Source organism: Ambystoma mexicanum, chromosome 7p (genome assembly GCF_040938575.1).
Source record: "Ambystoma mexicanum isolate Mex_15411 chromosome 7p, UKY_AmexF1_1, whole genome shotgun sequence".
NCBI classification, from domain to species: domain Eukaryota; kingdom Metazoa; phylum Chordata; class Amphibia; order Caudata; family Ambystomatidae; genus Ambystoma; species Ambystoma mexicanum.
In genome coordinates this window covers 324,720,676-324,744,292 of record NC_090939.1, presented here as the reverse complement: position 1 = coordinate 324,744,292, position 23,617 = coordinate 324,720,676, and the positions used below count along the sequence as shown (strand labels likewise).

The 23,617-nt window shown below is 49.7% G+C and overlaps 1 protein-coding gene across 2 annotated transcripts in view; it reads left to right on the top strand.

The window, feature by feature from the left end:
- Window positions 1-23,617, top strand: part of JAM2 (junctional adhesion molecule 2) — a 653,454-nt gene that overhangs the window by 540,008 nt on the left and 89,829 nt on the right. For both annotated transcript variants that reach the window (XM_069636390.1, XM_069636389.1), the window contains exon 7: window positions 15,710-15,817. In XM_069636390.1, the coding sequence (XP_069492491.1) occupies window positions 15,710-15,817 (108 nt within the window). The remainder of the gene's footprint in view (window positions 1-15,709; window positions 15,818-23,617) is intronic.

The window sequence follows — 23,617 nt, the reverse complement described above, 5'->3', positions numbered from 1 at the left end:
ACGCTGGACGTGTGGGCATGTTTAAAAGGCACGTGTAGAACGCCATTTCCTTGTACATGCTTTTCGTGGAGAGCGAGTGGGTGAAATCTGTACTTCTTGTCGGTTCACACGCGATTTACTTCGCGGCGTTCCAGGTTCGTACTCCCTGTTACCTCTGACAGCTTTTTGTCTTCTTGTCTTTTTCCTGGGCCTGTTTCCTCAAACAGCGTTCACTTCTCCTGTTGTCCTGTCTCCTCAGACAGCGTACAATTCTTCTTTTGGCGGGGGTGTTGCCAACGCGCACACGCGCATATTTTTCACGCGATTTTTCCTGGCAGACGGTGAGTCGCGCACGTATTTGACATCTGTGCTTGCCCCGTGTGTTGCCTACCCCTTCAGAGGTCAGTCTAGGCTGCGTGTGACACGCATATGTTCATTTTTGTGTTTCTGGGTGCCACAGCGTAGTGCAGTTTTTTTTTCACGCACAAGGTCTAGGAGGGGTTGCGTGCACATTATCTCCCTTTTTCGGGGTGCCTGTGCGTTGCGTGACCCGTCATCTTCCCCCAGGGGTCACATACAGCCTTGCTAGAGCACTAGGGTACGAATTCCATCTAGTACCCTACCCCTTTGACCCCCAATTTCCCAGGACAATAGTTTACTGCAACTCCCATACGCACAACAACATCAGTGCCATGGTTGGGAGGCGAGCATGCGGTAAGGGTGGCAAAGGTGGGCGAGCCACAAGAGGTGGCCGTGGTGGGTACGGTAAGGGACGTGGCCAGGACTTGCAGGGTGCCCCTAGCCCCCCATGTGTGGGTGACCAGTCAGGGACACCCATGCCGCCCCCCCCTGGTTGAGGGTAACGTGGCTGACACCATCCCTGCTCAGCCCTTGTTGGACCAGCCCATTGTGGTACCAGACCTGGCACTGGGTGACTCCATGGCTGACTTCCAGGTCAGCAGGTCTAGGCCAAGTGTGGCAGTGCACGTTGGTGTCACCAGCCCACGTGGATCAGGGGCAGCTATGTCATCTGCTGCCCGAGTAGGCAGGGTGGGGAGGCTGCAGGGGCAGCTGCGGCTCCATCCACCTCAGCTCTGATTGTCCCAGCCAGGACAGTGTCGGTCCTAGTCCATCCTGCTGACGTTCCCCCTGACTACATCACACTTCAGCTAATGCCTGCACCAAGTCCCATGGTGAGTGTTCATTCCCACACTCCTAGTCCACAGTCCACCGGGGCTCCTGCCCCTAGTGTCCAGAGCGGCGTAGGACACTCAGTATCACCACCACCTTCCAAGCGGAAGAGGAAGAGTTCTCGTCCAGTACAGGCTAATGCCCCAGACACGGCTACACAGTCCGTCCCACCAAGGAAGCCCAGCTTCAATCAGGTCAAACTTGATGCACTTGTGGAGTATGTGTCCGCACATGACAGGGAAATGGTGATTACTGCAGGAGGCAAGACCAAACCTGCACAACGTCAGGCACACTGGCAGACCATTGCGGAACTCATAAGTGCCCTTGGATTCATGAGGCGCTCAGCGAATGATTGCTACAAGCGCTGGAATGACCTTAAGCGCAGGGCAAAGAAAAAGCTGGCCTCAAGTCATGCCGCAACTCTAGTGACTGGAGGTGGGTCTCCAGCAGAGGACATAGAACTCACTCCACATGAGTATGTTGCTGGGACCTACGTCACGGAGGAACAGATCCACGGTGGGAGACCTGCCAGATTACGAGGCGTTGTCCGGTGAGTGCACATGCATGTGTGTGTCATCCATGTGCATTGTGTGTGTGTGAGTGCTTCTGATTGAGCGCCAGGTGAGGGGGTGTGTGCCTGAGTGGTTTGGGTCACCAATGTGCTTCATCCAATACATTCTGTGCACCAGGATTTGGGTGTTGCAGTATCCCTTCTGGCAACAGTAGACATTCAACCCAACCTCACGCCAGTTGCCCTTGAATTGTCATCTTGCCACAACATAGTTGCATGTTATTCTGTGTTCATTCAGGCTGATTGTCTCAATTCCACCACTTTCACTAGGCATTTCACAGTCCTATTGTCACATGTGTGACATGGCTAGGGTACATGCCATCTGTGTGATGGCATGTGTCATGTATGTGTATTGGACATGCCAATCACAGGCCAATGTGTAATGGCACTGCTAGGCAGCATGCAGCAAATTTGTTGGTCTTCCATCTTGGTGTCATCAATGTGTGCCATTTGCCTCCCCTTCATACGCAGTGACAGTGCATGCATGGGAGGGTTATAGTCATGTGGTACATGTGTCAATGAAGTACTGTTTCTGTTGCTTCTCAGCCCTAATTGTGTTCCATGTTGCTAATGCCTGTTCCCATTTCTTTTCTTAATGTCTTTGCAGGGGATGACGCACTTGATACTGCTGGGGTTGTGGAGATGGTGCAGACTCAGGAGGGGTCTCAGGCCCGACCGGGCACCAGTGAGGGACGTGGTGTGGTGATGGGTGAGAACCCACACTTGCTGCATGCCGTCATCTCAAGGGGTGTCTCTGGGTGCACCTCCCCCGAGCTCTATTCAGGTGTCGATTCAGATGATGAGACCTATGTGCCGTTGCAGGTAAGTGTTTCTGGGAGGGATTCTGTACTGTCCAACCCACTTGCACCAGGGGTAGAACCCTCAATGGGGATGTCAGTGTTGGTAGGTCCGCCTTTGGTGGTTACGGATGCAGGGTCACACTCCGCTACATCTGATCCTGGCCAGCAGATCAGAGGGGTAATGCAGTCCTGCAGCCTCAGGCAGTGCCGGCACAGCAAGGCGCAGTTCGCCTTGCCCCAGACAGGTGTGGTGCCCGGCGACGCGGTGGCCATACGCCACCTGGCAATACCGCATGGGAGCAATCCATATACGGTATGGCAAACCAACAGGCAGCATCAACTGAGATGCCACTTCCATTGTCCCCCAAGAAAGGCTAATTGAACAACTACAGCAGGCAACAGACTCCATTAGCCAGTCACACAGGGAGGACATGTTGGCGTCCAAGAGGGACAGGCGGGCGGCACTGGAGACTCTGCGGGAAGCCATTTCTATTGAGTCCCAGGGTCACAGGGAAGCCCTGAGGGTGGAACTCCGTCAGCTCAGGGCAACTCTGGTTGAGCTTGAGGCTTCAGCTAACACGAGGACAGAACAGCAGCTGGAGCGGCTCACACGTACGCTCTCAGCTGAGATGCAGGCAACTAGGGCGGAGGTCCGGGCATCCCGTGAGTTGTTGCATGGGGTCCTACGCACAATTATCCTCCAGAACCAGACCTTCCACACCCGCATGCTTGCTGCCATGGAGGACCAGACTAGGGCTTTGCGTGGGCTGCCTCCCATAGTGCCACCACCTCCTGATGCAGCTGCAGAGGGTGAGGAGAGTGACAGCAGCGATTCTCCCACAATAGGCCAGCCGTGCAGGCCATGAGCCCATGGAGGTGTTTTTTTTTTCGCAAGATCCATACAGGTGGATTTTGGTGTGCACCCTGTCCTCGGACCTCCTGGGTGGCCTCCCCCACTCCCCCGGGCCCATTCATGGCCATTTTTGATTTTTGATTTGTGTTTTTTATTTATTTATTTATTTTTTGATTTTTGAATCTTGATTTTTTTGACAGTGTGTTGCCTTGTGTGGCTCCCGTGGGCATACGCTGTATTGTGGCTGGGCACATGCAGGCTTGTCCTGAATTTGGGTCAGATGCTTGGGTTTGTGTGACACACACCCCTCCTGCTTCCCATTTCCATGGGCTTGCAAAGGGTGTGCCCAAGTGACATTGGGGGTCATTCCGAGGTTGGAGGTAAGGGATTACCGGCGCCTGTAAGGGCACCGATGGCGGTAATCCCTTACCTCCATATTCCGAGTTCCCTTTGCGGGTCCCTCTTTACCTCCTGCGTTTAGCAGGAGTAAATTACGGGACCCGCAAAGTGACCTTGGAGTAAATTACGGCACCGTAATTTACGGTGCCGTAATTACCTCCTTCCCCATTCCCATTGAGCCCTATGGGGGCAGAAATGGGATGGGGAAGGGCTATGGTGAATGGGGAATTACCGGTCCATCCAACCTTGGAATGGACCGGAAATTACTCCATTCACCATGCCGGTATTCCATGGAGTAAATAGCTCCATGGTTGCCAACCATGGAGCTATTTACTCCATGGTGTAGTCCTAACTCGGAATGAGGGCCATTGACTTACACGGTGACATTGGACTCCCATATGATGTGTGGGCAGTCTGTAGTAAATACTGTGTATACATTCCTAGTGCATATTGTGGTTGTATTGTACACTGCATGGTGTATTGATATGTGCCTTTGCATCCATCTCATCCTCCTAATTTGCAGGTCCATTTCTCACGTCTTCACAAGGCGGTCTACTTTGGAACTGGAGTCCATGTTGTAAGCAGTGCACCTACACTCTTGCGTGGCGCTAACACTGTATAGTTGGAAGTGTTCGAAGTGCTGGCATTATCAGGTAGTGAGGCTACCAATTTTTTAAGTCCGTACTGTCATGTTTATGGTAGGTTGGAGGTTGTGTAGGTGATTGGTATTATTGGTAAGTATTTGGTAATGTGTGTTGTTGGTCCTGCATTACTGTGAGCATTTCATGTGTGGCCAGTTTCCATTAGGGACACTGTAGTTGGTGACACTTGGGGCATGTTGTGGGGATTCATTTGTTTGCTCTCACATTGCATGACATGCCATGGTGTGTTGTGTGGCCGTGCCGGGGAGGGGTTGGGTGACATGGCACTGTTCTCATGTTGTATTTTGCAAGTGGGTATTCATTTTTGCTGCATGGAAGTGTGTCTTTTGATGACACTGCATTGGTGGTGTTTGTGTAGGTAGGGATGTGACACTTCCAGGTGAACAATCTCAGGCTGCTACGGTTCTGACAGTTGACTATCCCTTAATTCATCAGAATTGTCAGATTGAGTCATCATTGATTGTCAGATGGTATGTGCCAGCGCTGTGTGCACTCCACAGGGGTGTGCTTTCTATGTGAAGTAATTAGCCACCAGCTGCGTACTGGCTGCCTCACCCCGTGCCTTTTCCCCTCCCATGCGCAGCGGGCGTGCATGTGCTTGGGGATGTGGGGGCACCACCATGTCCACAGCCAGGCCCCGGCGTGTTGCAACATTGTGCAGGACACATGCTGCCACTATGATCCTGCACACTACTGGGGGAGCATATAACAGCTGCCCACCAGAACGGTCAAGGGAGCAAAAGCGTGACTTCAGCACTCCGAATGTGCGCGCCACTATGCCCCGTGTTGCAATATGGGCTGTGTTGTATCTTACCTCGGGAGGCGTGATGGGGTTCCGAATTGGCGTCATCATGTGTGTGCTCAGAGGGTAGGCACTGTCCCCTGAGGAATTGGTGATGGGGATCATTAGTGGGGTATTGGCATTACTCTGTATCTGTCATGCATGCGTGTGCTGTGGCATTTCTACTCACCAAGCAGCCAGGCATCGCCATGCCGCCCAGCTTCCATGTCCCGGTTTAGGGTTGACATCCTGTAAATGAAGCTGTCGTGGGTGGACCCTGGATAGTTGGCATATACTGAGGTGATGATTCCCTTGGCATCACATACTACCTGGACGTTGATGGAATGCCAGTGCTTGCGGTTTCTATAGATGTGCTCAGATGCCCTGGGGGGACGTAGAGCCACATGGGTGCAATCAATGGCACCTAGCACTTTGGGGAATTGTGCCACCCTGTAGAAATCCTGGCTGACAGCCTGCCTTTCTGCAGGTGTTCTGGGCAGGTATATGTGCCTGCGGACTGATGGGCGTGCAGTGATGATGGCCAACACCTGGTGTAGGCACCGTGACTGCGTGGCCTGTGACACCCCCCCCCCCATTATGGCACTTGTCCGCTGAAATGATCCGGTAGCCAAGAAGTGCAGTACATTGAGGATCTTCTCCAGGGGGCTGAGTGCTTGCGAGCACAGGGTGGGTGATGTGAAGTCATCCTCCCACTCACTGACCAGGTCCAGTATTATGTGTGGTGGAAACCTGTACCTCCCATACACCTGGTCATCAGGCATACCAAATAGGCTGGTTCTGGGTGTGAAGATTCTGGCCCTGGCTATCCTTCTCCTCCTCCTGCGGTATCCCACGGCCACTGCTGCTAGGAACGGTATATTCATCCTGGCGTCTGAGCTTGTTTGTTGTTTGCGCACTCTTTTATGCTGCGCGGGACGTGCGCCTGCTTCATGCTGGCGTACGTGTTTCAGGATTGGACCTTTTATTTTTTGGCGCGTTGTAGGCGACCGTGTAAATCTTCCCGCCCACCCCAGGAATACACGTAACACGCTCTCCCAGGCCCAGTCGCGAGTAAATATTCCCGCCCACCCCTGGAATACACGTACCCCACTCTCACAGGCCCAGTCGCGTGTGGAACTTCACGCGCACACCGAAATACACGTACCCTGCAAATTCACGTGTGGAACTTCCCGCGCACCCCGGAATACACGTACCCTGCTGGTATCGCGTGTGGAAGTTCAAGCGGACCCCTAATACACGTACCCTGATGGAATCGCGTGTGAGACTACCCGCACACCCCTGGAATACACGTACCCAGGCAAATCGCACGGCTGGGGGGTGGGGGTGCAGGGAGACAGGAGTGGGGGCCTGGTGGAGGGTGCCCTACAGTGCTGGGGGGTGGGGGTGCAGGGGGACATGAGTGGGGGCCTGGTGGAGGGTGCCTTACAGTGCTGGGGGGTGGGGGTGCAGGGGGACAGGAGTGGGGGCCTGGTGGAGGGTGCCCCTGGATGCAGGGGGGTGGGGGTACAGGGGGACAGGAGTGGTGGCCTGGTGGAGTGTGCCCTACAGTGCTGGGGGGTGGGGGTGCAGGGAGACAGGAGTGGGAGCCTGGTGGAGGGTGCCCCTGGATGCAGGGGGGTGGGGGTACAGGGGGACAGGAGTGGTGGCCTGGTGGAGGGTGCCCTACAGTGCTGGGGGGTGGGGGTGCAGGGGGACAGGAGTGGGGACCTGGTGGAAGGTGCCCCTGGATGCAGGGGGGTGGGGGTGCAGGGGGACAGGAGTGGGGGCCTGGTGGAGGGTGCCCTACAGTGCTGGGGGGTGGGGGTGCAGGGGGACATGAGTGGGGTCCTGGTGGAGGGTGCCCCTGGATGCAGGGGGGTGGGGGTGCAGGGGGACAGGAGTGGGGGCCTGGTGGCGTGTGCTCCTGGATGCAGGGGGGTGGGGGTGCAGGGGGACAGGAGTGGGGACCTGGTGGAGGGTGCCCTACAGTGCTGGGGGGTGGGGGTGCAGGGGGACATGAATGGAGGCCTGGTGGAGGGGGCCCCTGGATGCAGGGGGGTGGGGGTGCAGGGGGACATGAATGGGGGCCTGGAGGAGGGTGCCCCACAGTGCTGGGGGGTGGGGGTGCAGGGGGACAGGAGTGGGGGCCTGGTGGAGGGTGCCCCTGGATGCAGGGGGGTGGGGTGCAGGGGGACAGGAGTGGGGGCCTGGTGGAGGGTGCCCCTGGATGCAGTGGGGTGGGGGTGCAGGGGGACAGGAGTGGGGGCCTGGTGGAGGGTGCCCCTGGATGCAGGGGGGTGGGGGTGCAGGGGGACAGGAGTGGTGGCCTGGTGGAGGGTGCCCTACAGTGCTGGGGGGTGGGGGTGCAGGGAGACAGGAGTGGGGGCCTGGTGGAGGGTGCCCCTGGATGCAGGGGCCTGGGGGTGCAGGGGGACAGGAGTGGGGGCCTGGTGGAGGGTGCCCCTGGATGCAGGGGGGTGGGGGTGCAGGGGACTCCCCGGTACCGCCGAAATACACGTAGGCTGCTGGATTCGCATGTGGAATTTTCCGTGCACCCGGAGTACACGTACCCTGCTGAAATTGCGTGTGGAACTTCACGCGCACCCCGAAATACACGTACCCTGCTGGTATCGCGTGTGGAAGTTCACGCGGACCCATAATACACGTACCCTGATGGAATCGCGTGTGAGACTACCCGCGCACCCCTGGAATACACGTACCCTGCTGGTATCGCGTGTGGAAGTTCACGCGGACCCATAATACACGTACCCTGATGGAATTGCGTGTGAGACTACCTGCGCACCCCTGGAATACACGTACGCAGGCAAATCGCACAGCTGGGGTGTGGGGGTGCAGGGAGACAGGAGTGGGGGCCTGGTGGAGGGTGCCCCTGGATGCAGGGGGGTGGGGGTGCAGGGGGACAGGAGTGGGGGCCTGGTGGAGGGTGCCCCTGGATGCAGGGGGGTGGGGGTTCAGGGGGACATGAGTGGTGGCCTGGTGGATGGTGCCCTACAGTGCTGGGGGGTGGGGGTGCAGGGCGACATGAGTGGGGGCCTGTTGGAGGGTGCCCCTGGATGCAGGAGGTGGGGGTGCTGGGAGACATGAGTGGGGGCCTGGTGGAGGGTGCCCCTGGATGCTGGGGGTTGGGGGTGCAGGGAGACATGCGTTAGTGGGCAGTAATGCAAGGTGACATGTGGGTTGGCTGGGGGGCAGGGTAGTCCCCTGTGCTGTGGGCCGCCTGCAGGGGCCGTGGAGGGTGAAGAGGGAACAGCTGGGAGGAACCACACGGCCATTTCACGTGTGGGACTCCCCAGCACCCCCGAAATACACGTAGGCTGCTGGATTCGCGTGTGGAATTTGCCGCACACCCGGAGTACACGTACCCTGCTGAAATTGCGTGTGGAACTTCACGGGCACACCGAAATACACGTACCCTGCAAATTTGCGTGTGAAAATTCCCGCGCACCCCGGAATACACGTGCCCAGGCCAATCGCGTGTGGAACTTCCCGTGAATACACGCACACGCTATTTTTCACACAGCGGGTGTCCGTGTTTGTCGGTACCCCTTTGCACCTCATTTGTCCTAGAGGGCCACTGTATCGATCATTCATCATAGCTGTATATGGGTGCTTTTTGTTAGCGCACATTTTGGCGCACATTTATTTCAGGCGCAGGGACGCTACCGCCTGCTTTCTTGTGGCGTACTTGTTTGGCCCTGTGTGCGTCTTTGCCCGTGCGCTGGTTTGCCCTATTCGATTCCATGAATACGAGTTGTAGTCGAGCGTGTGGGCATTCCGCGCACTTGCCTCCTGTACTTCCCCCGTGACGCCCATATTTTCACGTGCTGTTCCCCGTTCCGAGTGTTACGCCCCGTGTTCCGCCTACTTTTGTGATGTGCGCCGCGCTATGTGCGATTTCGCAGCGGCCGTGGCGCACGCCGTTGGATGACCTGTGCGCCGGCGTGCGCCGCGCACTTTTTCAGCGCACATCCAATATTTTTCTTGCGCACGGACTTCCATGACTCGATGTGCGCTGGTTTCCCTGCAATTTTCGCAGTTGCACTGAGATTTTCGCACTTTTACTGCGAATCGCACGTTTTGGCACATCTGCGCGGGAATTTTCGGCGCACATTAATTCCATGAATCGGCCTGAGAGTGGTTATAGAAACCATTACGAAAGCCCTCTAACTTTAGTTCCTTTAACAATGGACTGATGCAATCCCGCTTTTCTATTTACCTGTCCGTGTACCTTAGACCACGCAGAAACCTGCAAGAGGATAGATGGCAAGAATCAGAATAACATACCCAACCACTGTGCATATGACTGCGCATAGAAAGCATATGACTCGCTGGTAAGCTAGTGTTAGTTTTTGGTACCCTACTTACGGATATGGTATTTTTCGCATGACTTATTAATTTATTATAAAACCGGCTTTATCTGTTCTTACAGAAATTATTTAATTTTTTGGGAAGTTTGTTAGCAAAATAATGGTTATACCGACGTTCTCAAACATAATATATGGATTTCTACATCATTGAACAAAGTTATCAGGTACTCTGATTAGAAGGACTGTTCTCTTTTTGGTGATGTCGCGCACACATCTATTACCGTTGTTTTTAGTTAAATTCAGATATTTCTTTTATAATAGTCATTACAACTTGGACCAGTAAGAGTATACTAATGGTTTCTCTTGTGTCTCTTTCTTTTTGTTTCCTCTTCTCCCTCTCCCCCTGGTTTTCCCTGCATACCCCAACTATGTTTTTGTGCTATATCTCACGCTTTTGCAACATTGTATGATACTTTGTTCTAACAATCTAATGGTACAATCTGTTGATATTGTCTAATGTTTGAAGCACATGTATAATTTGATAATGCCCTGAGGACGGCCCAGAGAGGGCTGAAACACGTGTTGGCGTGGCGTTTTGTTTACAGTGGATTAAAATCTATGGAACTTTAAGAACTTTCCTTTTGTCAGTTATCCACTAATTTAAGTGGCATTTATGGTATTTATCTATATATTTAGATACACTCTATGCTAACAACAACTATGAGTTAGGAGCGCAGGGAGTGAGGCAAACCATCGTTTACAGTCTATACTTTTGGTAGGGGTTTCGAGGAATTATCCTGCCGTGCCCCACTACTGCCGCATACTTTGAGTTTAACATTTAAGAAATCTACACGAAATACCTTTGAATTTGTGCGCAACTACACACCTTGGGTCAATTTCTCGAACTTTTCTCTTGTTTACATTTCTACATAGAGTTCCTGATTTCCCATTACAAAATACCACCATGAAAATTACACATTTAAAAGGAACACCCTCTACTGCTCTGTGCAGAGGTCCCAGCACTCCCGCAAAAGAATGCCAAAAAGGAGGTAGCATTACAAGAATAAATAAAGTGTATTTATTCAGCCTACTTCATTGTATCCCGTGCAAGACCTATTACCATCAAATAAGTCACAGGCAACAGTCAAATGCTGTGAGTGTGGTGATACTAAGACAGTACGGGTCTCAGCTGGCCTTTGAGAAACAGTGGCTCTTCGGAGCCGTCCAGCTGCCTCAAGGCAATCCACAGGCTTGGAGGAGCTCTAGTCATCGTCTAGAAGAGTAGTGGTCGTCCAGCTGCCTCAAGGCAATCCACAGGCTTGGAGGAGCTCTAGTCATCGTCTAGAAGAGTAGTGGTCGTCCAGCTGCCTCAAGGCAATCCACAGGCTTGGAGGAGCTCTAGTCATCGTCTAGAAGAGTAGTGGTCGTCCAGCTGCCTCAAGGCAATCCATAGGCTTGGAGGAGCTCTAGTCATCGGTACATTTCAATCTTGTAGGAAATGAAGATTTCAAAAGATGTTTCAGCACATATTTATGTGGTTTGAGCTCAGTAAATAACAGACCCGAACTACACCAGCCTCTGTGGGCCATGCATGATGACTTGAAACTGTGCTGACTCTCCACCAGGAGCAAGTGAAGAGAACTCAGAGCACTGGAGATATGCTCAAAATGACACGCCCTAGTGAACAGCTGGGCTGCCAGGTTTTGAAGTGTCTCCAGGCTTGAAACCAGGAATTGGATCGAGCCAAGTAAATTTGCATAATTCAAGAGTAACATCCCTAGGAAGTAGAACATTGTTTTGCAAGTCCTAAGACTAAAGACGACCTTCTTGGTGACCGTGCTGGTCTGGGTCTTCATTGATAGACTGGCATTCGTGAAGATGCCTAGATTCTGGACTACTTTGGAAGGTTGTGCGCCAGTGCCCAATTGTTCTCAGTAGGTCAGTATGTACTTATTAGGTGTACATATTTTATTAAAGGTATTCTTCAAACATTACAACTACCAAGCTTTTCCTTGGGAAACAATTACCCACATCACAGTTAATTGTATAATCAGGATAACATTTAGAGTAGTGGACATGTTCCCTGTTCTTCTATCTCTTCCCATCTTGTAAAGCATTACATTCCTCCTCTAAGTCTTTTTGCAAGGTGTTAGAGTTTCCATTGAGAGGCCATCATCACTCCCAACTCCATAGGCTTCTCTCATTAGCTTTTAGGACATTCTTGGGCAACATATCCCTGACATCAGTATTACGGCTGATAGGAAAGTCTCTGCTAACATGGAATTTTACTATTCCATGCTTTCCCCATTGTGCCAGAGATCTTGCTCTCAGGCAATTGGGATGGAAGTGTTTGGCTTCTCCCTGGTTCTCTGCTGTTCTTTGGGGTTGCTGGCACTGAACCCTACCTGAAAGCTGGAGGGCCATTCACCCAATTGTGTCCACTGGTGGTTTGGGTGGCCTCTTCCATCGACGGACATTGAAGCTTCCTTTTCCCCCACTGAAGGAACCAGAGTAAGGAGACAGTAAACTGCTCTAATGCAAGGGCATCCTTAACCTCTTCTAGTGACAACCCCAAGAGCCATTTGTGCAGTAAATCCTTGGCCCAGTGGGCCATCTGACAGGGTGCCTATTAGAGTCTCAGCCGAACGCTCATTAACTTTTGCCAGTAGCATTTGGCATTGTGGCTCCCATCCAATGAAGATGCCCTTCTTAATATTTTTATAAGGCATGATCTCGTCCCAGGGTTTATAGCGCATATGTCTATGACAGCTCCCCCTACTGAAAAGCGGTTACATAGTTCTACATAGTTCTGTCACTGGCCTAGTACAAACTGGGCTTGCTCGGACACCCTCTCAAAGTTGACAAACAAGGACCCAGTTCCTCATCATGAAAGAAGTTTTCTTAGAACAAAGCATTTTTTTGTACACTTCAGTGATGGGTGAGATGTCTGTGATCTCCTCTGGTATACTATACTTGGCAGCACTGAATTGCTCTTTCTTGGACTGACATTAATTTACTTTGAACATGCTGAACTACAATTGGCCTTATTCTACTTTATAGCCAGATTCTGCTCAGTCTTTCTAAACTAGCTCAATCTCTGAGATCGCAAATACCGAGTATGCATTTTGATTAAACAACGCATTCCTCAGACCCGAGCTGACAGTCATCACCCTTGTTCTCTCTCAGGCATTTAAAGGTTGGTTATTCTACTCTTTATTTGTTCGCTTTTTTGCCCTCAGTTTTTCCTAATGTATTCATTTCTTTTCACACAATGCTATAATTCATACGTACTCTTGATTAAAATATATTTTTACCCTTGACAAAAACTGTATGACAACAGCATAAGACCTTGCTGTTTTTCAGTGTATTATGTTTACCTTTTTCCTGACGAACTGAGTCACGATCACAATATCGGAGTTATTTACACAATGTTGGAGTTTTTCCTTCCTTGGCAATTTATTATCACACAGTCCTGATGAAATATCAGCTGGATTATTAAAGAATATCGATCACTGTTTTCGTGAATATGACTACTTTCTTAAAACATTCTGCATCCAATGATTACATTATTAAATATTGCGCAGGCTTAGCTATTGTTTGTCAAGTCGGGCGGGTCCACCTTATGGTTCAGGGGAGGTGTCTCAGGACTGTGTCACATGGTCACATAAAGGAGGAACAGAACACTGAATACACCAGGAAGAAAGTTTAACACCTTACTTTTGTACACAAGAAGGTTTTACACATAGGTGAAACCATGACTGTTATAACAGAGTGGGGTGACCAACCTGGCTCGCTTATGAAAACGGCAGAGCAGTTGGTGAGATTCAAAAGACAAGTTGTAGGAAGGAGCCTCTGGACTGAGCCTGGTCCACCCTATTGAGGATTCCAGTGCTCGGACTCTTCCTCTCACTTCCTCACCTCCTTCGCTGCCTCCTCCTGTATCCTTCCTAACTCCCACCCCAACTGATGCCATCTGCCACTTTTTATATTGGCATCAGTTAGGCCATTTGCTCCGGGTTCCAGGATTGAGCAAGGTTCCCAACTCTCTTCCAGATGTGTTCTCTTTCAAGCTTAGTATGCTCATGTGGCATGGCTGTCCATTGTGGTGTGATTGTTACTTTCATGACTGGATTTAGGGCCACAGACTGGGGGGTCCAATACCACTGCTACCCTCTTGAGGTTAGATAGGGCTGTTATGGCACTGGCAGTACTCTACCATCTGGCTCTCTCCGAGGTGGAAGGTGTTTCCAAAAACCCACGGAGCACTCTGGTGAGAAAACCTGTCTGAACTTGTGTGCATTTGCAATCTAACCACTTACGTGGCAGATAAAGGGAGCAGCAGCACCCTTGCGACTCACTCGCTTGACCTGCGGTAAACATCATCTCTCTTTTCTCTGTCAGCTGCTGTAACCCAGCAACCACTGGCACAAGTGTTCCATACCATCACTCTCTTTGAGGAAACAAACTGCATCTTTCACAGGGATTGACTTACATATCAGTTTGGGGAGGGGAGAGAGTATCTGGCGGATCCACCCTGTACCTCCTCCAGGAGTTGCTTTACTTAGCGGATGGCTGCCCCTAGAGAATGCTGGTTCATCCATCCTGGTCCTCAAAGGAGACTTTATCACAGCTCACATTGGTAAAGTAGTCATTGAGAAGCTTATATCTGAGATTCATTAAGTCCCCGAGTGAGATTAAGAAAATTGAATCAAGAGCCGACAGGCAGACATAGGCACATCGGACTGAAACATGCACATGTAGGGAAGGAAGGCTAAAGCTAGAGGCCATGCAGAGTTAGCTTTTTTAAAGGATCAAAATGGATTTGTTGTAATAAATATAGATGTGTGAGTTTGTATTCTGTTTGTCGGATGTCATTTGGTACATTGGCCCTCATTACGACTGGGGAAAGGCGATTATCGCCAAGGTCCCTTTGCGGCATGGATTTTAACGGCTGCAAAAAAGCAGCCGTTAAAAGCCATCCCGCAAAGGGAACCTTGTAATCAGGCGTTAAGGGTCGGCGCCGTTTACGGCGCCGTAAACCCCTTAACGCCTGAGTCAGAATGAGGGCCATTGTCGTGTAATGTATATGCTTACTGAAGAAATTAGAAGCTGAACTATTTACAGTTCTTAGACACTGTGGGCAAGTACATGGGTATCTATTATTCTTAAAATGGGTTCTTAATAAAATTAGGAATGTTTTACAATTTAATTTGTGTATGATTACCTTAGAGTGTATATAATCATAATTGTTGATATATGCCCTTTTGTGATGAATTGTTCCTTCCTGTTTCTAAACTAATGTGGTTTGTTAATGTCAGGATTAACAGGAAATGGCTAACATCCTGGCGGTTTCCTCTTTGTGCATGACTTTATCATAGCTGCCAAAAGAAATGCACCAGCCCTTTCCCAGGACAGAGTATATTTTGGCATTCTCACCGGCACATCAGGGTCACGCAGGAGCAGACAGGAATCATCTCGAAGATTCCATAGCCCAGACAAGAGCAATGGGGGCTCCTGTGAGTTCACGCGGTTAGCCACTATGCTTCATTCAGCTCAGTCTGATGACCTCTAAATCGGCTGACAACTTCCGATGCCTATCCCAGAGGTGAACTAAAGGAATGAAGCAATCACACTGTGCATTTTCACCAAAGTTTATATGTGGGTAAGTTAACCTACCCACATAAAAACTTTGGTGAAAATGCACAATTGGTGGAGTTCCCGGGCAGGGGTCCCACGTTCAGACGCAATCACCCGCGGCAGCCTCACCACCAACTACGAAATTGCTTGTTCTTGATACAATTGTTTTTGATTATTACCTGTACAAGTGCTGTGGTCTCCAGTCTCTTTCTGCCTTGTTGACCTTATACTATCCCAGAGGTGTAGGCTACCATAAGGCGGGGCAGTAAGAAACCTGGGTGCTAGTATATCCTCTCGCCAACCTCCAAAAAGGGTACATAAAAATAAAGATTATATGATCATAATGTAAGCAATATGAATGTTAGCTAACTTTCTACAGAAGCTCAAACGACAAAGATGTTTTTATAATCAACATGTAAATTAGATCAGTGTGACTCTTTGGAGTTGAAAATGCTATTTCATGCCTCCAACAAAGCTGCAAACTCACAAATGTATTCTTGGCTCCCAGATGACCTAAATGTGGGTGGAATCATAGCAGCTGTTGTGGTTGTTTCCCTGGTGATTGCATTGTGTGGACTTGGAGTTTTTCATGCTCAGAAAAGAGGCTACTTCTCAAGTAAGTGAAATTCCACCTTAAACATGATTCATAGTGGGCATCATTCTTGTTTGTTTGTTTGTTATATTACTTATATTGTGCACCAGACCCAGGGGTAACCGGGCGCATTTTATAAGGCAGCTCAAAGCTTAGTTACAAGATCACATGGCAAGTAGAGCAGCAAAAATAAGATACAACAATTAAAATACAACAAATATACAAGAATATACAGCAAGTAAAAAGTGTAAAAGCATGTATTTACAGTCCTGAACAGAAGTTCCTAGGATTGAGTAGGTCCAGGCAGTGGATGAACTAAAGTGTGTCTGTATTTTTGATCCACATTATAAGGTTGTGTCGGAAGGTGAGGTAGGGCTGGTCAGTCTTCAAGGTGGATGGTAGGGAGTTCCAGAGTTGAGCTGCTTTCACCTGAAAGCTGCAGCCACCGACTTTGGTCAGTTTGACTCTAGGTATAGATAGGTTATTGTAATTAGCAGATCTAGTAAGTCTTATAGGTTTTAGTTTGGTGAATCTAGCAGATAGGTACTGTGGTGCGGCGTTGTTAAGGCATTTGTGGACCAAGGAGGCAACTTTTAGTTGGATTTTCTCCTGCGTAGAGAGCCAGTTGTTAGCTCGTCTGAGAGCGGTGGTGTGGGCTCTCCCGGGAATGCAAAGTGCTGCTCTAAGCGCGTTGTTCTGCAGAATTTGAATTCTTTTGATGATTTCCTTGTTAGCCCCAATATAGAGCGAGTTGCAGTAGTCCAGTTTTGATAACACGAGCGCTCTAGCGAGTGTGATGCAGCTATCGCTTGATAGGAAGGGTTTGCCTGCTCTTATCAGTTTACAGGTGTAGGCGGTTGCCGAAGCCATCGCATTGACCTGCTTGTTGAAAGAAAGGGTGGAGTCCAGGTAGAAACCCAGTGTTTTTACCGCGTTGGCGGTCGTGATTTGGTTATTGTCGATGTTAAAGGAGGAATAGTTGGGGCCCAGTTTTTTGAGGGTGGGGGGTGTGCCCAGGATGATGATTTCAGTTTTGTCGTCATTCAGGCATAGACCGCGTGTGGCCATCCATGCCTGGATGATGAGATACACTCTGTTCACCAAGGCCAAATCCTTGTCGTAATCACCGGTAAGTGGTAGGAGAATCTGGGTATCATCTGCATAATTAGTGTAGGTGATACCAAGAAGGTCCAGATCATCGAAAAGGGGTTTAGTAAAGATGTTGTAGAGTGTAGGCGAGACACAAGATCCTTGGGGCACACCACATGTGATGGGGATGGAGTCTGCTGCCGCGGTGGTGGAGAAGACTCTCATAGTCCTGTTATTGAGGAAGGATTGGATCCAGTTTGTGGCTTCTTCTGAGAAGTGCACGGCTGTATCCAGGTGCCTGCAGAGGACCTTGTGGTCAACAAGGTCAAATGCGGCTGATAAGTCCAGAAGGAGGAGTAAGGCTGGTTTTCCTTGATCCCTTAGCTCATCAATTTGCGCCTTTAGGTCTAGGAGGGCAGTTTCGGTTCCATGCTGGGGACGGAAGCCGGACTGGCGTACTCCTAGTAAATTGTTGTTTTCTAGGTGTTTCTGTATTTGTGAGTATGCCACTTTATCTATGATTTTGAAGAGGAATGGCACAGTGGTGATTGGGCGGTAGTTCGTGGGTATGGCGGGGTCAAGTGTCTGTTTTTTGAGCAAAGGGAGTACCCAAGATTCTTTTAGGTTACTCGGTATGGACCCTGTAGCGAATGAGGCGTTAATGAGTTTTGAGATAAAGGGCGACAAGTCTCTAGCTGCGTCCTTTATCAGTTGAGGTGGACATTGATCCCCCTGGCAATTAGATGGTTTGAGTGACAGTATGATTTTTTCTGTCTCAATAATAGATACTTTGGAGAATTTGAAGCGAGGGTAGTTGGTGTTATTATTAGAAGGGGTGGTGGCTGTTTTGGGCTTCGTGTCGAGACTGAGTGAGGATTTTTTCATAGCGATTTTAGATTGGAGAGTTGTTACTTTATTAGCTAGGGCTTGCTGAATGTTGGTGCACCATATTTTGTCTTTGACACAGTTGTCTGGCACTGGGATGGGGTATTCTATTTCCTTTAGGATAATGAAGTGTTCTTTCATACTAGAGTTGGCTTGGGCTATTCTAGTGTTATAGGTTTCCCGTTTGGCCAACAGTATTTCCTTTTTGTAGAGGGTAGATATATCTCTCAGTGTGCTCTTATTTTCTTCCGAAGGTTGTAATTTCCAAGTGACCTCGCATTGTCTTTTTTTGGTGCAAAGAGTTTTTAGATGGGGGGTGTACCAGGAGTTGAGGTGGGCTTTGGGTTTGCTGCGTCTCACTTTGAGTGGTGCAATTATGTCCAAGGCAGAGGACATAGCTTTGTTGTACTCGTTCACTAGTGTTTCAGGGTCCAGGTTGTCTGGTAGTGAATTGATTGTGGGGAGGATGAGCGGGATTTGTTTGTTCGGGGTGATGTTTTTCTTGTTCCTGGTTGGGATGGATGGTGCTGGCTGGCCTGGGGTGGTAGTAGGTCTGATAGTTTCTAGAGCAAATGTTATAAGGAAATGGTCTGTCCAAATTAGTGGGGAGTTCGATAGGATGGAGGCATTGCAGTTAAGGTCTGCCACCCAATCGAGTATTCTACCCTTGTTGTGGGTAGGGTGGAGTACTTTTTGTGAAAAGCCTAGTTCAGAAAGTAGGTTGGCTACTCTACTTGCCTGTGGGTCATTTTGGTCATTGAAGCCTAGGTTAAGGTCCCCTAGCAGGATGACTTGTGAAGATTGTTTTAGGTTATGCGATAGGATGGTAGAGATGTCCTCCTCAAAGGTTCCAATAGGGCCTGGAGGTTTATAGATAAGATGGATAGTGAGGGTTTGGGAGTTGTTGATAGCTAGTTTAGCTGTTAGGCTTTTGCATGATTTAGTGTCGTTCGAGGGTGCTAGCCTGATGGATAGGTTGGATTTAATGATAAGGGCTATACCCCCTCCGCGGGCTTCGCCTCTGTCTGCCCTTAGGATGGTGTAGCCGTTAGGGGTTGCTAACATAATGGCTGGTCCTGCGGCGGCATGTAGCCGTGATTCCGTGATGGCCAGGAAGTCAAAATTTGCGGTCTGGATAAGATCAGCGATCTCAATGGCATGAGCAATTAAGGACCTAGCATTAACTAGTGCACCTTTTAGAGGTGGGCTGGTGGGTGGGGGTGTGCATGTCTTTTCATGGGTTGTGGAAGAAGTGTGCATATGTGCATTCTGTTTCTTTGGGTAAAGGCTGTGTGGTTTTTCTATGCCCCAATTAGGTATGGGTTTGCTGCGGTTAGATGTGGTCAGTGTTCTGGCGCGTGGTTCATATAGTTTTGCAAGTCTGGCTCGGAGTCTAGCATTTCTAGATGTGGCATTGCATGGTTTAGATTCGAAGGTTTTATGTTGTTGAGGTTCTTCAGTTTGGTCATTACAACTCATTAGTGGTTGAGGTAGAGTCTGTGTCATGACAGGGGAGTGAGCTGAGCGTTGGGGGGTGGTGTATTCAATGGTGGGAGTGAGTCTGGGTATGTGGACAAGGAGTGTTGTTAAAGTGAGAAGGGCTAATGTGTCTTGTAAGGTTTGCATTTTGAGATATCAAAAGGTAGGCTAAGTTCAGCTTACAAAGCACAGCTGTCAATGGGTAGGCTAAATGCAGCTAACATAGACGGGCTGAATGCAGCATGGTATCATAGGTAGGCTAAATTTGAAACAGGGCAGCAGGCTAAGTGCAGTTAAATTTGAGACAAAACAGCAGGCTGAATGCCTCTGTCATGCCAGAGAAGCTAAATGCATAGTGCGTACAGTTGGTTCAGGTGTGGCATGGCTAAATTCCCTAGTTCAGCACAGGTAGGTAATGCAACAGTACAGATCACAATGGGCGCATGGGCTAAAATCACTAGTTCAGCACAGGTAGGTAGTGCAGTAATGCGGATGGCAAGGGGCGCAAGGGCTAAATTCAGTTACCCAGTATAGGTAGGGGAAGGACTGGTCCGGCAACGGTTGTCAATAGCACATATAGTAGGTCTAAGATTGGTCACCAGTTTGTTATGAGGCAGCATTAGTAAGAAGCAGTTACTGTAGCTCAAGGGATCAATCTACAGCGTGAGGGGTACATGTAGTTGTTGCGCCTACTGATAGTAGGTATCAGCTATTGGTCATCGCTATCCGCGGGATAGCGGCAGGACTGATGCGAGAGGTTTGATATGGTTAGAGGTGGGCACTTAGGCGTTGAGAGGTGTCAGGGGTTCGCAGAGGCTGGGAGTGTTGGTGGATGCACATAGATTGGAGCGCGGGCGGGCAATTACAGTGGGGGGATCAACAGGCACGGCTACAACGTGTAAAGAGGCGCAGGTGCACAATAGTGACAGTAAGGAAATTACGACCAAGAAGTCTTTTAAAAGAGTCATATGCCGTTTGTTTACTCACGTGCCCCTTATACGAGGCTGAGTTCACCGCTGTAGTGGGTCTGGAGTCCGGCAGGGGGTCCGGGCAAACGGCGAGGAAGGCTGAGGACAGGTGAAGACAGGTATTGGCCTTATTATCCTGGGCCTTGCTGGGAGTGGGCCGGCTTCGCCTACCGGCTGGCGATAGGCTGCTTAAGGTGGCTCAATGGCCAATCGGATCCGAGGACAGTCGGCTGTGCTCAGTTAGGCACTGGGGTTCCTTGAGACATGGCGGGCGGCCATCTTGGAGGTGCAAAAAACCTTGTGGTGGCTGATGGTGGCAGGGGCAAACACGGCAGCTGTTGGCATCAATTTTAAAACATGCAGGCTGTGTAGGTATTCTTGCAGGTCAGCGGATCGGTGGTGCAATTAGCAGCGAGAAAAAACGAATCTCGCACAGAATAATGATGCTTACCCGAATTCGAGGGCAATTCAGGATGGCTCCAGGAAAGGGAGACCACTGCTCCTGCAGGGTCCGGGGGAGCTCCTGCTCCGCTGGTGAAGGAGGGAGTCTGCCTTGTGTTATTTTTGGAATACTTCTTATAGAGATGATTGAAAAACACTATATAGAAATGCTGAAATGTCTTACCATCTGTAAACAAAGTGGCTTATGTTGGAGTGCCTTGCATTTCCGCCGTCTCCTCTCCGACATACAAATCCTACAGCATTTGCGCCCGCAGGCATTTTCATGCCGGCGCAAATTCTGGGGGTTCCCATGGAGCCTGACACCCTTTTGTGCCAGCAAAAAGCATGCAGATCCATTAGGAATCCGTTGTAAACACTGCCTACCAAGCGTACATGACAGGCAGCGTTTACTCAATTTGCACGGCAGGGTGCAAAAGTGCAAGGCAAAAGGCAGCGTATATGCTTGCACGCCACCTTCTGTCCAGCACTTTTGCACTCAGCCATGCAAATGATGAAAATTTGGCAGCGGTGACGCTTTTACCTTGCAGTGGAAATGGAATGAGTCACCACTTTCAAAGCACAGTAGACTCGGATATGAGCTCTAATAAGGGCATCTTGCCCCGTGCGAAAGTGTACATTTTATTTCAATGTATGCTGCTCTTCTCAAATTGACATTTTAGTCATAGAATGAGTCAAGTGATGAGTATTAAGTCATACATGTTAATGTGAAACACACCAGCTAGTATTACTTCACAGGATTCAGTCAGAGAGGGGACAGGGGCAAGTAGGCAGGCTCGGACTGCCCTATAGGGCAATAGGCCCATGGCTGAACCAAAAACGCAAAATGCGGTGTGGGGCAGATTTATTGGTCAAAGTGGGCCACTTTTTTAGCCAATGTGGGCCAGTTTGATGAGTTACTTCATTATGCAGCTAATCGTTTTGAAGTGTTGCTGAATAAATATTCTTTAAAATGCACAATTTGCATCACATTTCATTAAAAAAAAATCCCCCTTGGTTGCTATTCAAACAGTGTCACAAAAGGAATGAATAGCCATTTGCAACTGGGTGCCACTTTTTCATTGGTGCCCGAGACAATTTTATGTTCCAGTCTGACCCTGCAAGTAAGCCTACGAAACTAAAGATGGCACTGCTGACAAGGGTTGGGGAAAGGAGTACTGGGATGGGATGGGTACTGTCAGTATGCTAATAAATTAAGCAAAATTCCAATATGATTAAAGAGAGGTAGTCTATTCCAAGGACTGTATTAGCGGAATCACTAAATCAAATATGCAGTATCATTGAATATATCACACTAGCCCATTCAGTTTGACACCTTCAACATTCCAGTGGTGGAGCATCTCCACGTAATGTCTCAGAGTTAGCTGGCCTTTTGTTAGAATTGTCTCCTAAAAGAAAAAAGAATACGTCATTTTTATTCTCCTGCATATAGTCAGATCCTCTCTTTCACCTCTTCCCAGGAGGACGTAAGCTTAAAGTAAGGCCAGATAATTTGAGTTAACTTCAAATTCTATTCCCTGCAGTTTCAACATGTGCCCGAGTCTGTTAAGTCCCTACCATGGGTACTGGGGCAGAATGTTGGGTGGCCATGAAAACCAGATGCCACCACCTGCTATGTGATGCTGAGTCATGGGGTGGTACGTGGAGGATCCACTGGCCTACCCCACCATGTCTCAGCTGCCAGGGGTTGTCATTTTAACAAGGAGCATGTCCCTGTCCTGTTTAAAGGGGTTCTAAGCATGAGTAATATAGTCAACCTACAAGCAGGCCCAGGGAAGGAGGGTTGGAGATGTCCTGACCACCAAGAGAACAATGCTAGAAACTAGATGTTAAGATGGATTTCTGAACTCTGACCTGGAGGGGCAGAGGTTCAGAAGGCCAGCCCAGTTTCTTGGAACAGCGTAACCTCTGGACAAGCCAGACCAATCAGGGTAGCGATGGCAGCGGTCAAGACTAAGGGCCTCATTACACGGAAGGCGGTAATGGTTAACGGCCACCGTTAATGGTAACGGTGACCGTTAACCATTACCGCCTTACTACGAGGTCCATTAGCGGGTTGGTGCTTTAACGCCTGCTTTTTGCAGGCGTTAAAAACCAACCCGCTAAGGGACCTCGGAGCTAATTACGGCACCGCAAAATTGCGGTGCCGTAATTAGCGCCTTCCCCATTCCCATAGAGCCCTATGGGGCATAAAAGGGAATGGGGAAGGGCAATGGCGGAAGGGGGATTTACCGCCCCTCCAACCTTGGAATGGGGCGGTAAATCCCCTTTCCGCCAAGGCGGTGCTGGTATTTTACGTGTAATGAGGCCCTAAGTCTCAAGAGGGGTGAGGGTGACTGAAAGACCTCAATGAGCACACAAAGCGAGGACACTTACAAATTACTCCAGACAGGTGTTATATTAAAAATATAGACACATTTATTACAAGGCCTTTGTAACATCGACCATAGCAAAGAATCACAATAATACTAAAGTAAACCAACACATCACAATCATTACAATATATATACAAGACCGAGGGGTCTAAGGAGTTATGAGCACGTAATATGTAGACCACCTGGATGGGGGGGAAATAGCCAGTGCAAGTAATCATTAGACCCAGTCCGACATCATAAATACACTTAACTAGGAGGAAGTCCGAGCCCTACGAAGAGAGGAGCCTTATGCTCAAAAGTACCTGTACGCGCTTGTGCCAATGGACAAAATAGGGTCTCTTCAAGGATCTCAGGCAGTTCAGGAAGGTGAATGAAGCGATGACGAACAAGTCCCCGCTACTCATGCAAGGCCTCCACTTGTGGGCAGAGGCAGGGTGAGAGTGTGGGATAGAGTCGCTATTTCGCAACAGCGGTAGAAAAGAAACAGGCTCCTGCGCGAGGGACCACCGGTTGGGGTATGGACTACTCACCGGTTCCCGACGCAGGCAGACCCAGACTTCTCCAGTTCA